Here is a 16,193-nt window from a genome sequence, read left to right on the forward strand (position 1 = left end):
GGTAGAGGGGCTGGTGGCGCCGATAGAGTTGGAGGAGCTAGTCAGAGGGATTGGTCAAATGCAGTCAGGTAAGGCGCCGGGGCCGGATGGGTTCCCGGTGGAATTTTATAAAAAGTATGCGGATCTGGTGGGCCCCCTGTTGGTGCGAGCCTTCAATGAGACATGGGAGGGGGGGGGGGGGGGGGGGGGGGGGGGGGGCTTTGCCCCCGACGATGTCGCGGGCGCTGATCTCTCTGATCCTGAAGCGGGATAAGGACCCCTTGCAGTGTGGATCATACAGGCCTATCTCGCTCCTCAAAGTTGACGCTACGTTGCTGGCCAAGATCCTGGCCACCAGGGTAGAGGACTGTGTGCCAGGGGTGATACACGAGGATCAGACAGGATTTGTCAAGGGACGGCAGCTCAACACGAATGTGCGGAGATTGCTAAATGTTATTATGATGCCGGCGGTGGAGGGGGAGGCGGAGATAGAGGTGGCGCTGGATGCAGAGAAAGCGTTTGATAGAGTTGAGTGGGGGTACCGGTGGGAGGTGCTGGAGCGGTTCGGATTCGGTGAGGGGTTCATCAAATGGGTGAGGTTGCTCTACGCGGCTCCGATGGCTAGTGTAGTTACCAATGGAAGGAGATCCGAGTACTTTAGGCTCTACCGTGGGACCAGGCAGGGGTGCCCCCTGTCCCCCTTGCTCTTTGCATTGGCGATTGAACCTCTGGCTATGGCGTTGAGGGAGTCAGGGAGGTGGAGGGGTCTGGTGCGGGGTGGGGAGGAACATCGGGTATCGCTGTATGCGGACGACCTGCTGTTGTATGTGGCGGACCCAGAAGGGGGAATGCCGGGGGTGATGGAGCTGTTAGCGGAGTTTGGGGGCTTCTCGGGCTATAAGTTAAATTTAGGCAAGAGTGAGGTATTTGTAGTACACCCGGGTGATCAGGAGGGAATTGGGAGGCTCCCGTTTAAGAGGGCAGTGAAGAGTTTCAGATACCTGGGGGTGCAGGTGGCCAGGAGTTGGGGGACTCTCCATAAGTTTAATTTTACCAGGCTGGTGGAGCAGATGGAGCAGGAATTTAAAAGGTGGGACATGGTGCCGCTATCGTTGGCGGGTAGAGTGCAGTCCGTCAAAATGACGGTTCTCCCGAGGTTCTTGTTCCTCTTTCCGTGTTTGCCCATCTTTATCCCTAGGGCCTTTTTTAGAAGGGTGACTAGCAGCATCATGAGCTTTGTTTGGGCACATGGGACCCTGAGGGTGAAGAGGGTCTTCTTGGAGCGGGGTAGAGATGGGGGGGGGGGGGGGGGGGGGGGGGCTGGCGTTACCCAATCTCTCGGGGTATTATTGGGCAGCCAATGTGTCGGTGGTGCACAAGTGGGTGATGGAGGGGGCAGCATGGAAACGTATGGAGAGGGCGTCCTGTGGAGATACAAGCCTGGGGGCCCTGGTAACGGCGCCGTGGCCGCTCCCTCCTACGAGGTATACCACGAGTCCGGTGGTGGCGGCTACCCTCAAGATTTGGGGGCAGTGGAGGCGGCATAGGGGAGAAGTGGGGGGCTCAATGGAGGCTCCGTTAAGGGAGAACCATCGGTTCGTCCCGGGGAACATTGATGGGGGATTCCAGGGTTGGCACAGAGCGGGCATCAGACAGCTGAGGGACCTGTTCATTGATGGGAGGTTTGCGAGCCTGGGGGAGTTGGAGGAGAAATTTGGGCTCCCCCCGGGGAACATGTTCAGGTATCTGCAGGTAAAGGCGTTTGCTAGGCGGCAGGTGGAGGGATTCCCTTCGCTTCCCGCGAGGGAGGTGAGCGACAGTGTACTTTCGGGGGTCTGGGTCGGAGAGGGGAAGATATCTGATATCTACAAGGTAATGCAGGAGGTGGAGGAGGCGTCAGTAGAGGAGCTGAAAGCTAAGTGGGAGGGGGAACTGGGGGAACAGATCGAAGACGGGACACGGGCTCATGCCCTGGAGAGGGTTAATTCTTCCTCCTCATGTGCGCGGCTTAGCCTCATCCAATTCAAGGTGCTGCACCGGGCCCACATGTCCGGGTCTAGGATGAGTAGGTTCTTTGGGGGCGAAGACAGGTGTGTCAGGTGTTCGGGGAGTCCAGCGAACCATGCCCATATGTTCTGGGCATGCCCGGCACTGGAGGAGTTCTGGAAGGGGGTGGCGAGGACGGTGTCGAGGGTGGTAGGATCCAGGGTCAAGCCAGGATGGGGACTCGCAATTTTTGGGGTTGGGGTGGAGCCGGGAGTGCAGGTGGCGAAAGAGGCCGGTGTGCTGGCCTTTGCGTCCCTAGTAGCCCGGCGGAGGATCTTGCTACAATGGAAGGATGCAAGGCCCCCAAGCGTGGAGACCTGGATCAATGACATGGCGGGTTTTATTAAGCTAGGGAAGGTCAAATTCGCCCTGAGAGGATCGGTACAAGGGTTCTTTAGGCGGTGGCAACCTTTCATCGACTTTCTGGCTCAACGATAGGGAACTGGGACAGCAGCAACAGCAACCCGGGGGGGAGGGGGGGAACGATGACTATGTTTGTTTATTTAATTTAAATTTATTTTTAAGTTCTCTTGTTGCTCACTGGGTTTGGGGAGGTGGGGGGGGGGGGGGATGTGATACATGCGTTGATACGGTCTTGGGGGTGTTACAGTTATTGTGGGGTTATTTTGTTGCATTTCATTGTTTGTTGTCATATTTTCTGTAAAAAATTCCAATTAAAAAAATTTTTTTTTTTAAATAAAGGGTCATGGTGTTCAGGCGGGAAAGTGGAGCTGAGTCCACAAAAGATCAGCCATGATCTCATTGAATGGCGGAGCAGGCTCGAAGGGGCAGATGGCTTACTCCTGCTCCTAGTTCTCATGTTACCATTATTACTTTAGAAGTATAATATGTTAAATTTGGGTTCAGTAGGTTAATTATAGGCAGATGAATCTTTAAAAAAAGGCTGCCTCATAGTTTAATGTCTCAATATATGGCTCTGCAAATATTATGGGTGGAATTTTCCAAAATAAATGGCAGTGTCAGTTTCTGAGTGAAAACCAGAATGTTTCTCTCCAGGAACACAGCCAAGTTTTGTGACCAGATCTTCTGACACTTTGTCAAAAAGAAAAATCGAGGAGCATGGTTTGAGCCATCACTCTGGTAGTGGACGCCTGATAGAGCCAGCAAGGCCGGCGTCACAGAGTGCGGGGGCCATCTTTAAAGAAATCCCTGATACGTGAATAAAATAAACTTCCTGACACCCCCCCCCCTCAATGGAGGAGACTTACCCCACCGCCCCACGGCACTACCAGAAGGCAATACCCAGCCTTGGCCCTCAACTCCAGGGCCTCCAGGCACCTCTACACCCCCGAAACAGTTTTTGAAAACCAGTACTGATTCGCGGAGTGATATCTCACCACCAGGGAGGGAGCATTCCACGGGGCCAGTCGCTACGAGGTGAAGCCGTTTAATTACATTTAGAATCATGGAATCCCTACAGTGCAGAATACCATTTGGCCAATCGAGTCTGTAGTGACCCTCTGAAAGAGGACTTCACCCAAGCTCAACCCCGCCCTATCCCATTAACCCCACCTACACATCATTTTGGACACGAAGGGGCAACTTAGCATAGCCAACCCACTCAACCTGCACGTCTTTGGACCGTGGGAGGAAACTGGAGCACCGGAGGAAACCCACGCAGACACGGGGAGAATGTGCAAACTCCAAACAGACAGTGGCCCAAGGCCAAAATTGAAACCGGGTCCCGGTGCTGTGAGGCAGCAGTGCTAGCCACGGTGCCACCAAGCCGCCCATTTAAATTGATGTAAGTTCATGCAAATCAGGTACATCGTGTCATCGATGGGGAAAATCTCAAAACAAGATCTCGTCGGCACAAATCCCATTGAGGCCCTCTCATGTGATTTAGTGGCTCTGGCGGGGTTTGCGCTTGTAGCTTACGGGCCCTCAAATCCCGCCCTATATGAAGAAACAGCAACAAATCATAACATGGTGTATATTTAAGAAGGTATTTGTAAAGCAATGCAAAGATGTATTTTTATTCACAAGCAAAGCTCCATGGTAGGCATAGTTAATTATTAATCACTTATCGAAAAATAATTTCAATTAAATAGCTATCATAACATATATAATTAAACTGGTAGAAACATAGTTAATTAGAAAAAACTGACCTCTGCATTGGGGGCACAGGACCTCCTAATAAACCGTGCATCATTTCCAAATGTTCTAGCATCAACACACATCTCCACTTCATTGAATTTTGAGTAGAAGAGCACAAAGGGGTATGGTCTATTATGCAAAAAAGTTGACAAATAGGATTCTTTTAGAGTTGGAAGTTATTTTCCCAAAAGTCCTTTCTTCATACACGAGTTTAATAAATGCATTAAAAACAAAAAATATTGGAAAAATTCAGGTCAGTCAGCATTTGTGAGGAAAACAGAATTAATATTTCAGGTCAAGTAACCCGATAAAAGGTCACGCGACCTGAAGCATTAACTCTGTTTCGTTCCACAGATGTTGCCTGACCTGCTGAGTTTTTCCAGCAATTTTGACTCTTATTTCAGATTTCCCGCATCCGTAGTATTGTTTTTGGTCTTAATAAGTGACTACTGGTGGGATGGGCGGCACGGTAGCACAGTGGTTAGCACTGTTGCTTCACAGTGCCAGAGACCCGGGTTCAATTCCCAGTTTGGGTCAATGTGCAGAGTCTGCGCGGTCTCCCCATGTCTGCGTGGGATTGCTCCGAGTGCTCTGGTTTCCTCCCACAATTACGAAAGACAATGTTAGGTGAATTGGGCATTCTGAATTCTCCCTCAGTGTACCCAAACAGGCGCCGGAGTGTGGTGACTGGGGTTTTTCACAGCAACTTCATTGCAGTGTTAATGTAAGTCTACTTGTGACACTAATAAAGATTATGATATCAACCATAGGTTATAGAAGGATGGGAAAAGAACAGCCTGATCGAGCATCCACACATTCACAGTCAAAGACGTAAAAATCAGGAGTAAGACGTAGAATCCACCTTCAAAGTACTAAAGTTAAGTGTAATGCATTTCCATTCCTCTTACTGAAACATTTATTCAACTCATGCCAGAGAATAAATCACATCATGTAATGCATTAACCACTATGATGCTTGAAACATGAGTTGTGAGCTGTGGGGACATGGTTCACACTTGACCTTAGAAAGAAACTTTTTTTTCCAATTTAAATTGCTGTGACATTCCTCGAAATTGTCTCCATTTTGGGAAGGTCAAAACCACAAAAGCTATCATTACTGTAGTAACTAGAGACTCAGACTCAATAAAGTCCTACCTTTTAAAGAAATGTCCATTAACTTCAAACTGTTGTCTTAGCATCACCTTACCACGGTATTCGATAATAAGTGTGTCCGGCGTTAGGTCTCTGGCTGCTCGCAAAATTTTGCGATGCCGCTGAACTCTTGTGACTTTACCAAGCTGCAACTATCAACAGAAGGAAAATAACACAAGTTACTATTTTGCGACTTATATAGAACAGCCTGCTGGTCTAATTGACTTTACAGCACAAGGTACAAATGAGAATATAAACTTCAAATAGACTAAATAGCTTCATCTTGTTTTAGAAAATAAAGCAAAATTAAACGCTATATTATAGGTTAAAGTGCCCAGCAGCCGGGGACTAGCTAGTAGATCCGCTCTTGACTACATTCCTGAATTGGCAGTAGATTTTTAAATCAGACAGCTCTTGCAGTTCGATTCCAGAAAATCTGCCGATAATGAATGGAATTGGAGCCAATCTTTACTCAGTCTTAAATTTATTTACAGAGTGAAGCATTACAAGCATACGCATCCTAATTCAACTCCCCCAAAGTTTCAGCAAGTGTCTTGTTATATATGCTCACCAATTGATGCCCTCCACCTGCATATAACTGAACATCTTTGAGATTTTATCACTTACTTGCATCTGAGAGCCGAGAATGGTGTTGTTACAGGCCAGTTCAGTTTTATTAATAGTGTCCAGCACCACATTTTTTCCCACAGAGTCTTTCATGGTTAACCGATACAATTCTAAAAGGTTCTGTACATCTGCACTGTACTGATTCGCAAAAGATTCCTCGTATTGATCTGTCCAAAGGCGGATCCGGTTCTCCCAACCCTCTGCTGTATTTTCATCCAATGCATGAGCTTCTGACAACGAATTCTAAAATCAGCAAACATAGAACAAGTAAAATCAGCAACATTGAACAAGCTAAGTTTGTTTCCCAAATGGAAAGATCATTGTCAAGAAAAATTGAGATTCTTCAAACTCTCCCACTGGGCGCGATTCTCCCACGCCGGGTGGGAGAATCGCGGGAGGGCCGGGCGAATCATGCCACGCCGCCCTGGCAACCCCGCGATTCTCCTAACCCCCCCCCAAAAATGGCGTGTTGCGTTTTTCAACAGGCCGCTCGGAGAATCGCCACTCGCCGTTTCTCACAGCGACTGCCGATTCTCCGGCCCGGATTGGGGGGGGGGGGGGGGGAGAGAGAGAGAGAGAGAGAGAGAGACTAGGGGGCGAGGAGCGGCCTCCGACGCCGGAGTGAAACACTCTGGATTTCATTCCGCCGTTGGCTGTTTGTCTCCCTTTGGGAGAATTGTGCCCACTGTTTTTACATCTGGTTCCACAATATCGCCCCACTTAAAAGTGCGAGCAGTAGAGTGTCTCAGAATAATGATAATGCTAAATACCCTTTCCCGCTAACGCAGCATGGACATTTCCACTGCACCGTGCAACATAGAATACTTCCTGAAGGAGACCTGGTCCATTATTGAAAAGTCTATCGACCTGAACTGATCTTGTTTCTGACTGAGGGAATGAAGCTGAACCACCAATGTTTACTGCACAGAAGGATTCCATTTTTCCCCACTGTGATCATACAAGCTCTTTGCTAGAGCAATCCACAATTAATCCAACAGCCTACCTCTCTCTCCCTCCTCATAAACTCACACCTTCCACTTCATTAAATTTCTGTCCCTTTTTTGTTGAGGAAATACAAATCTCAGCTTCAATTACCCTCTATGGTACAGTTTTCCACATTTCAACTATACTCCACGTAAATAAATGTGTCCTATACTCTCCTCTCGCTGACTGAATGACAATTTTAAATCAAGGACCATACTCGTTGAGTCCTTAATCAGAGGACTGTCAAAACTTTTTATCAACTCTCTTTTTCTTTTCTACTTCAGCACCTCAAATTACAAGGCATAAAATTAAAAATACTGATAGGACCAAATTCAACTGGTTTATGTTGACATGTGTTGGTTTATGGTCTTGTAAACGGATTGATAAATCTTCTTGCCGATATCAACTATTCCATTTTGGATTGTGTTGTGCTTAGCAGAATTTACATATTCATCTGGGCGGCGCTGTAGCACAGTGGTTAGCAGTGTTGCTTCACAGCACCAGGGTCCCAGGTTCGATTCCCAGCTTGGCCACTGTCTGTGCGGAGTCTGCACGTTCTTCCTGTGTCTGCGTGGGTTTCCTCCGGTTGCTCCGGTTTCCTCCCACAAGTCCCGAAAGACGTGCTGTTAGGTAATTTGGACATTCTGAATTCTCCCTCTGTGTACCCAAACAGGCACCGGAATGTGGCGACCAGGGGCTTTTCACAGTAACTTCATTGCAGTGTTAATGTAAGCCTATTTGTGACAGTAAAGATTATTATTATGTTTAAGCCTCCAAACATTTGGAACTTGGGTGAACATTACATCAATAACTAGATGCTCACACAATATGCTGCGCAAGAAAGTGAAGGAACTAGAACTCAGACTTGTGCTTCCCACAGTTTGATCTCACCCACGTAAGTCAATGAAACAACTGAGCTCAGGCAAGCTGCCCACTTCACTTAACGCCCCCAGTGACAGGAACAAAACCAGGCAGACAAGCCATGTTTACGCATCTCTGAGCGACAGTCTCAAAACCTGCCTTGGCAAAAGCCGAGCAGCACAGGGTCTGCCCACTCCCTGAGCATTCTGACATTGTCTGTATTTTTGATGGAAAGACTCTCAAAATATCAAGGTAAAAAACACAAGGGAAAAACAATGTTGGGAGAGTTTGAAGAAAAAAGTAAAATAAGAAAGTCAACCAATATGTAATGATTAACTTCTGTTGATTATGAAATGAAACAAAAACGGAGATTCGGAGCTGCACACTTGTGAAGCCTGAAGAAGAGGATGTGTTTAATTATTGATGGTGCATAGACCTTTTGCGAAACAAATAGGAGAAAATATAATTACGCATCAACTCACATTTAGAGAAACTTGTCAAAACAAAATAGAACTTAATTGAAGATTTGGATGACTGCTTCAACTTAATTGAAAAGTATCAAAGGCTTGTCATGGGCTATCAAAGCTTGAGACAGAAGTGGTTGCCAGTGGCTAAATGATGTTACGTCTGAAGCGTACAAAGGAAAAACTTTGCAAAATAGATATTTACAAATCAACCAGCAATTAAAGAAATGCGTGCAATAGCAGTGGACGGGAAGTTCTACCCCAAGAGAGCTCGAATGATGAATCAATCCCAAATCTGAAAAATTACAGCATAAACATTTTCTTAACTAATATCAGCCATTTTGAAAATGGATGAAAAGAAATCTAACACTGTAGAACTCTCTCAATGCATACCTTCATCCTCATAGATCTTCTGGACCCTTCTCGAAAGGCCTGCAAATAACAAAATCATAGGCATGTTATTGTGCAATCATGTAATCAGCCTTGCCAGTGCTCACTAATTATCCAATGTCAGTTAATCCCCTTAGACCCAGAACGTTTTTCAAAATAAAAGCAATCCTCAAGGAATCAACCCAAGAACCTGTCTTCATGGGGTATTGATCCATATTAGGTCTCAACCCCTCTCCCAACTAAACTCTGCATGGAAATATCAAGATACCTGTATTTACAAAGTACAAAATCCTTCACGGACAAATAATCACTTTTAAGTATAACCACTTTTATGTAAATTTGGTAGTGAACAAAGCTGGTTCCCTTAACAGCTTCTTAATGGGATTTAACAAAAGAACTATACACCAAAGCTTTGTTGCTGGTATGCACCAGTGTATTGTGTTTTCTACAATGGTACCTGGGAGAGGAGGCAGCACAATTATTTACTTCAATGTCTTCAATCCACACGGAATATCTGTTGAAAATACCATCTCCTTCCCCCCCATCACCAATCTCCCTTGCTCAGTGTATGCAGATGCAAATCTGGAATAGATATTTCTCTCCACTGCACAGTATAAGGTAAATCTTGCATCTTGCACTCTTTTATTAAATTAGGGGCACGATTTAACGGGAAATGTTCGGAGTGTCATTTCGGGCACGATTGGCAGGGTGTTTACCGATGCCTGCGTTGGCGAGATCACGGCCCATATTTAACGGCACTTAATGCCAAAATTGAACCCTCAAGTGCTTCGCGCCATTACTGGCTGTCTTGCCGTCTGATTCACCAGACCTGCACCTCAGCGAGTCGCCGCGAACAAGAGGGAGCTGCTTTTAAACTCTCTCGCACCACCGCACTCCCAGTCAACACACAAGCATAGCAGCATGCAGACCTACTTCTCACTTTTGCAATGCTGACCCAGCCAGGCTTCTGGACACAGCAGATGCAAGTTGGGACATCCTGTTCCCCAGAGAGGGTTGGAGGGTCAGCAGTAGAGCTGCCAATACACAGCCTGGGAGGCAATGGCAGCGGCCATCAGTGGGGGCAGCATGACCAGGAGGACCAATGTATAATGTTGGAAGACCAATGACTTCCACCAAGCTGCAAGGGAGTTACCACCTCTCTCCTGGCATCAGTTCCACCTGGCACCCCTCAAATTCTCAACCTCCCCTGCCCCTACCCCACAAATCACTGGCTGACACCTTGCACCTTCCCCACATCCGATCTTTGCACTTGTTCCCCTGCACTCCTGGCACCCACCATCACAACCCCTTCATATCCAGTTCCGGTGCCCACATATTTCACCTATCATAGACCCCCTGCCCACCCCCCCGGTCCATCAAGTGTGCAGCTCACAATGTCCTCTTTTTGTCCCCGCAGGATAAGTTGGTCCATAATAGGCGTGAAAGGACCAAGATGGGCAGCAGAGTACCAGAGTCCTCCTTCCCCTTATGAGGAACAGGCTCTGGAGATCGTGTGGTTGTACAGGCAGAGAGCAGTCACCAACAGCGAGGGTGGCCTGCACCACAGAGCTGAGGATCCACTGGCCCTTCACTCAGATGATCTGTCTCAAGTGAGTTGTTCACGTTAGTCAAAATGATCCTTCCCTGTCACTGACCACATGTTCATGGGACCACATCAGAGGAGAGCTTAGAGCACACACCGGCGAGGTGTAATAGCTATCATCCGCACCTTCCACCAGCGCACAGAAACACACCGACATTAGTGGACAGGTTTTTGGAGCATACTCTGGTAGCACCACACAGTTGTTGATGCACATCAGGTGGAAGCAGGAACATCCAAGGGAGTCACCAGTCAGTCTGCAGGATGCCAGGACTCAGCTGAGGCCCAGTCAGTTGCCAAGCCTCTGGATAAGGTTATCCGAGAGCTGATGCAGATGCTAGGGTACGGCCGTGAGATTCAGGAGGGGATGTCAGCAACACTCCAGTGGTTGCATAGTAGATTGCAGGACTCCCAAGAGCTACCGGAGAAGAAGATGATACTGACAATGCGTGACAGCCGCGATGTAAATCTTGCAACACAATATCAGCATCTCGAGTGGTGGTGTTCAAGGCATGGCTCAGTCTGTGTCGACCGTGGTTATGGGCCTCGGCATCATGTCCCAGACGCAGGTGGACATTGCCGAGGCACTCCAGAGCATGTCTCAGTCGCTGAGAGGCGTGTCCCATACATAGATGACATTGCTGAGGCAATGCTGTGTGGACCCAGGTTCAAATCCTGCCAAGGCAGATGGTAAAATTTGAATTTAATAAAAATCTGTCTATTGTTGTAAAAATGTGCTTCACTAATGTCCCTTAGGGAAGTAAATCTGCCATCTTTATATGCTCTGGCCACATGTGACTCCAGATTCACAGCAATGTGGCTAACTATTAAATGCCCCAGCGGAAGGGAAATTGAGGATGAGCAACAATGCTGTCCAGCCAGTGACGCCCATATCCCATGAATGGTTTTTTTTTAAAAAAGGTCCCCCTGCTGCTTCACCCCCTTTATTTTCTGTTGTCGCTCTGCTGTCTTCAAAAATTAATCACTTCATACTTTCCTGCCACTTGTCGGTCCATTTCACCAACCTGTCTATGTCCTTTTTGAAGTTCTACACTATCCTCCTCATAGTTGACAATACTTCCAAGTTTTGCATTGTCAGCAAATTTGGAAATTACGCCCTTCTGAGGAATGGAGGATTTTAGGAATGCTGGCTTCTAATTATTGGGAGGAGTTACGGGTTAAAAGCTTTAATAGCGTGTTTGATTGCAGTGGCCATGTTTTTAAAAAAGATTTTGTTCTGCTTTTAAGAAACAGCAGGTGAAATTGACCAGAGGAATGTGGTTTGACTGGGGAAGTCCCTGGGGAGTTAATGTGCTTTTGCAGCCTGCAGAGATCTTTTGTTTTTCAGTTTGGGAAGATTAGGTCATTGCTGGGTGGAGTTGGATTTGGTTGGTTTTTGGAGAAACTTTGGGAGAGAGAGGAACTGAATTCTGATCTGTCTGACCCTGAGTCCACAATTTTCTCACAGTATGATAGTTATAAAAGAGTATTAACATGTAAAGCAGAGCAGTCTTGTCTGGGACCAGGAAGAAGCTGAAACACGGCGGGTGAACCAGCTTTTTGAAGATATTCAGCCAGAGTCAGAAGGGTTCCAACAGGAGCCAAATCTGTTTTATAAAGCAAGGATTACTTGATTCCCTCCTAATTTGAAGATAAATTTAGAGCTATATGATTCTTTTCTTATTGTTTAATGGGTAATTGTAAGCTGTTCTTTTCGGGTGCAATATTAAAAAGTTTATATTGTATTCATAATAAAGTTTTGTTTCAAAACCATCAAAGCCTCTCTTTCATGCAATCACTCCTGGAGCGAATCATTTTTTTTTTTTTACACGGTCTTACGAATAAACTAAAATATTGGGGTTTCAGCCAATATCCTAGCCACTGTTGGGGTCTGGTCTGGGATCGTAATACCTTGCACACCAAGCTCGAGGTCATTAATATATATAAGGAAGAGCAAGGATCGTAACACTATCCCCTGGGGAACTTCGCTATAAACCTTCTACCAGTCCCAAATACTTCATTAACCATTACTCATGACCCGTGACGCAGTGGTTAGCACTGCTGCCTTACCGCGCTGAGGACCCGGGTTCAATCCCAGCCCCGGGTCACTGTCTGTGTGTAGTTTGCACAGTCCCCCCATGTCTGCGTGGGTCTCACCACCACAACCCAAAAGGATGTGCAGGTTAGGTGGATTGGCTACGCTAAATTGCTCCTTAACTGGGAAAAATAGAATTGAGAACTCTAAATTTATTTATTTATTTTATTTTATTTATTTTATTATTATTTATTATTATTTTATTTATTTATTTTTAAACAACCATCACTCTGTTTCTGTAATTCAGTTAATTTAATATTCATGTTTCTACTGTCCCTTTTATTTCAGGAGCTCTAACTTTGCTGTTTTGCTACACTTTATCAAACGCCTTTTGAAAGTCCATATAATGTTTTTAATGTGTTCATAGGATGTGGGCATCGCTGGTTATGCCAGCATTTATTGTCCATCCCTCTTTGCCCTTCAGAAGGTGGTGCTGTGCTGCCTACTTGAACTGCTGCACTCCAGTGTTGTGGGAACACCCACAGGTCGATTAGGGAATTCCAGGATTTGGACCCAGTGACAGTGAAGGAATGGCGAGATAGTTCCAAGTCAGGACAGTGAGAGATTTGGAGAGGTAGGCACTTGCAGATGATAGTGCCCCACAAAGTTTCTGCCCTTGTCCTTCCAGGTCATAGAGGTCGTGGATTTGGAAAGTGCTGATGAAGGAGCCAAGTACACCACATTAACAGCATTAACCTCATCGAAAAAGTTATTTCAACACAATTTGTCCTTAATAAATCCGTGCTGGCATTCCTCAATTAACATGCATTTGCCCAACTGACTAATAATTTTGCCCCAAATTATCATTTCTAGATGCTCTCTCACTATTGAGGTAAACTGGCCGGTATAGTTGCTGGGGTTATCTTCACAACTTCTTTTGAACAAATGTGTAACATTTGCAATTCTTCAACTGTCTGGGACCATCCCCGAGTCTAAGGAAGAATGGAAAATTATGGCCAGTACCTCTGCAATTTCCACTCTCACTTCCTTCAGCATTCTCGGATGCATTTCATTCGTTCCTGCCTTTTCAGTTTTAAGTACGGACAATCTATCCAATACCTCTTTATCATTTCTAAACCCTTCTGGTGTCTGAATTACCTCCTCTTTCGACATGACCTGCCAGCATCTTCTTCCTTGGGAAAGACAGATGCAAAGTATTCATTTATTATCTCAGCCAATGCCCCCTCCCCCCACCGCCTCCATTGGCTCAATTAACCCAAAAAATGACTGTGTCATTTTGAGCAGGCTTGGCGGGGTTTTCTACTGACCTTTTGGGGGAGATCCGGACCTGTATTCACCCACACAAGACATTTTTTGGGGGTCTGCGGGAGTTTTTCACCGGTAAATCCAACACTTTTAATTTATTTCTGCAGTGGGGAACTAAACTCAGCGGCCAGACTGGCTCCTCAGAGATCAATGTGCCATTTGGAAAGGGCGCCCCAATCTCACAGTGAGGCTGAGGGTCCCCTGGACAATGAGACACCCCTACCCTGTATACATGGGCAATACCCCCAACCCTCAAGGGGCAACCTCCCCCTATAACTGAAAGTTGAGCGCTTTCCCCTCTCCCCCCCCCCCCCCCCCAAACCTACCCAGGAATTGAGGGTGAGGGTGACCATGACCCACACCCATCCAATCTTGTGGGCATCATGCACACTCCCCTCCCCTTACCATACCCCACCATGAGGTCACTGAGGCCCCCCCCCCCCCCCCCCCCAAAAAAAAAACCTCAGTACTGCAAACCTGGCACCCAGGATCTGCCCCTATCACCCAGGAAGTGCCATGTTGGCACTGCTAGGATGCCCAGGGCAATGCCCTGTCCCCGACCATCCAGGGGGCTCCAAAGGCCTCCAAGACCCCGGAGTGGCCTGATCACCATTTGTGGAAAGAAGTACTAATCGGTGCCTGAGTGAGGCCTCCCAGTGGTGACTCCTGGGCACTGGGAGAATGCGGTCTCAAACCGGCTCTGCATATTTAGATGAGCCTAATGGCGCAACGTGGTGGGAAAATTGCGCCCCATGTGTAAATATTCTTTTTTGCCTCTTATTGGTCCCACTACTCCTTTTACCAACCTCTTACTACTTATATGTCTGAAAAGACTGTTGGATTCCCTTTTATGTTAGCTGCCTGTCTCTTTTCATACAGTCCTTGATTCTCATATTTGCTTTTTAAATTTCCCCCTAAACCTTCTATGTCAACCTAGATCTAGTTTGCGTTATCCCCTCTCATGAACATACTTTTCAATCTAGGGTGCTCTGGTTTTGTTTGCCCCACCTTTCCTCTTTGTTGAACATACCTTGACTGCGCCTGAACTCTCTCTTTTTTACAAGGAGCCCATTGTTCAGTAACAATTTATCTGGGTTAGATGCATTCTTAGCCCATTCACAGAATTGTTACAGCGCAAGAGGCAGCGAATCACTTAACGTTTGTGCGCGCGCACCCCCCCCCCCCCCCCCCCCTAAGACACCTGTTACACACATAGTTTTTCTTCCTCATCTTAATCTCTATTGCCTTTTCCATCCAAGGAATTCTTGGTTTGTTTGCCCTACCTTTCCCTTTTGAGGGAATATATCTTGACTGTGCCTGAAGCATTTATTTTTTGAAGGTAGCCCATTGTACAGTTTTTCCACGAACCTTTTACTAGAGTCTATCTGGCCCAGCTCCACTCTTGTCCCACTGAAGATTGCTTTCGCCGTTAATTACTCAGTCTCTGCATTGTTCTTTGTCCTTTTCCACAGCCAACACTAAAACTTATGATGCAATGATTACTGTTCCCTAAATGTTCCCCCATACTGGCACTTGATCCACTTGCCCTGCCTCATTCTCAAGAACCAGGATTAGGGGTGCCTCCTTTCTTGTTGGACTGGAAACGTACTGTAGAAAAATTTCCTGAACTTATTCTCAGAACTCTTGCACACCCCCACCCCCAACCTCACACCTTTTAAAAGCACTACTATCCCAGTCTACATTCAGATAATTGAAGTCCCCCTTATAGCTACTCTACAATTCTTGCACCTCTCTATATAATTTCCGAGCACATTTGTTACTCTACGTCTTAACCACTAGTTGGTGGCCTGGAAACTACGGCAAGCAACATTGTACCATTTTAGCTTCTTAGCTCTAGTCAAATAGATTCTGTCGACTCCTCTAGGACATATTTTATCTCCAGCAATGTTTCATTCCATCAATATTGCCACCCCTCCCCCTTTCCCATCTTTCCTGAACACTCTGTATCCAGGAATGTTTGACACACAATCCTGACCTACTTTGAGCCAGGTCCCTGTTATAGCCACAACATCGCATCATGATGTCAATTGAAAAACTTACACTACAAGTAAATATAAAAATGACATTTTGTGCTGCTCTCTGAAGATATGTGTTCTATTTTCAAATGTTCAAATTGCAGTGATAGCTATTTTGATGCCGTAGAAAAATATAACTTCACCAAAACTCTAAATTTGCACTCCATGCGCAGAAGTTCTTTCTGAGACACCTACCTTTATTTTTTTGACTTTGGGGGCATTTCTTGCTTTCTCTGTGCTTCTTTTTCTCTTTTTTGCCTTAGTTCTCTTCACTCGGTTGACCGTGAGTGTGATGCTAGTGGGCGTGTGTTGGGTTGCGGTGTATGACACTGTTGAGGGTGAGACTTCCTCGTCCCCACTCTCAGTTGCACTGCTGTCTCCACCTGTGAATTCAGGAAAAAGGTGAATTCATTCCGAATGGAGTTAAATAAATGGAGTGAATTTCCGGGGAGATTTTGCCTGCCTCGTTGCCTTAACCGACGATGAAGGGATTCAAAGGAAATTCACCCCCAAAACATTCAATAATACAGTGCAGCTACAGCACAATGTACACATTATACCAGTTAACTGGATCAG

General features: G+C 46.3%; 1 protein-coding gene across 19 annotated transcripts in view; it reads right to left on the minus strand.

Moving 5' to 3' along the window:
• Positions 1 to 16,193, minus strand: part of setd5 (SET domain containing 5) — a 208,767-nt gene that overhangs the window by 90,784 nt on the left and 101,790 nt on the right. For all 19 annotated transcript variants that reach the window (XM_038812431.1, XM_038812429.1, XM_038812423.1 and 16 more), the window contains 5 exons: positions 15,813 to 16,000; positions 8,624 to 8,662; positions 5,922 to 6,164; positions 5,298 to 5,446; positions 4,155 to 4,272 (listed from right to left, as the gene is read on the minus strand). In XM_038812431.1, the coding sequence (XP_038668359.1) occupies positions 4,155 to 4,272; positions 5,298 to 5,446; positions 5,922 to 6,164; positions 8,624 to 8,662; positions 15,813 to 16,000 (737 nt within the window). The remainder of the gene's footprint in view (positions 1 to 4,154; positions 4,273 to 5,297; positions 5,447 to 5,921; positions 6,165 to 8,623; positions 8,663 to 15,812; positions 16,001 to 16,193) is intronic.

Source organism: Scyliorhinus canicula, chromosome 11, assembly GCF_902713615.1.
Source record: "Scyliorhinus canicula chromosome 11, sScyCan1.1, whole genome shotgun sequence".
Classification (NCBI taxonomy): Eukaryota; Metazoa; Chordata; class Chondrichthyes; order Carcharhiniformes; family Scyliorhinidae; genus Scyliorhinus; species Scyliorhinus canicula.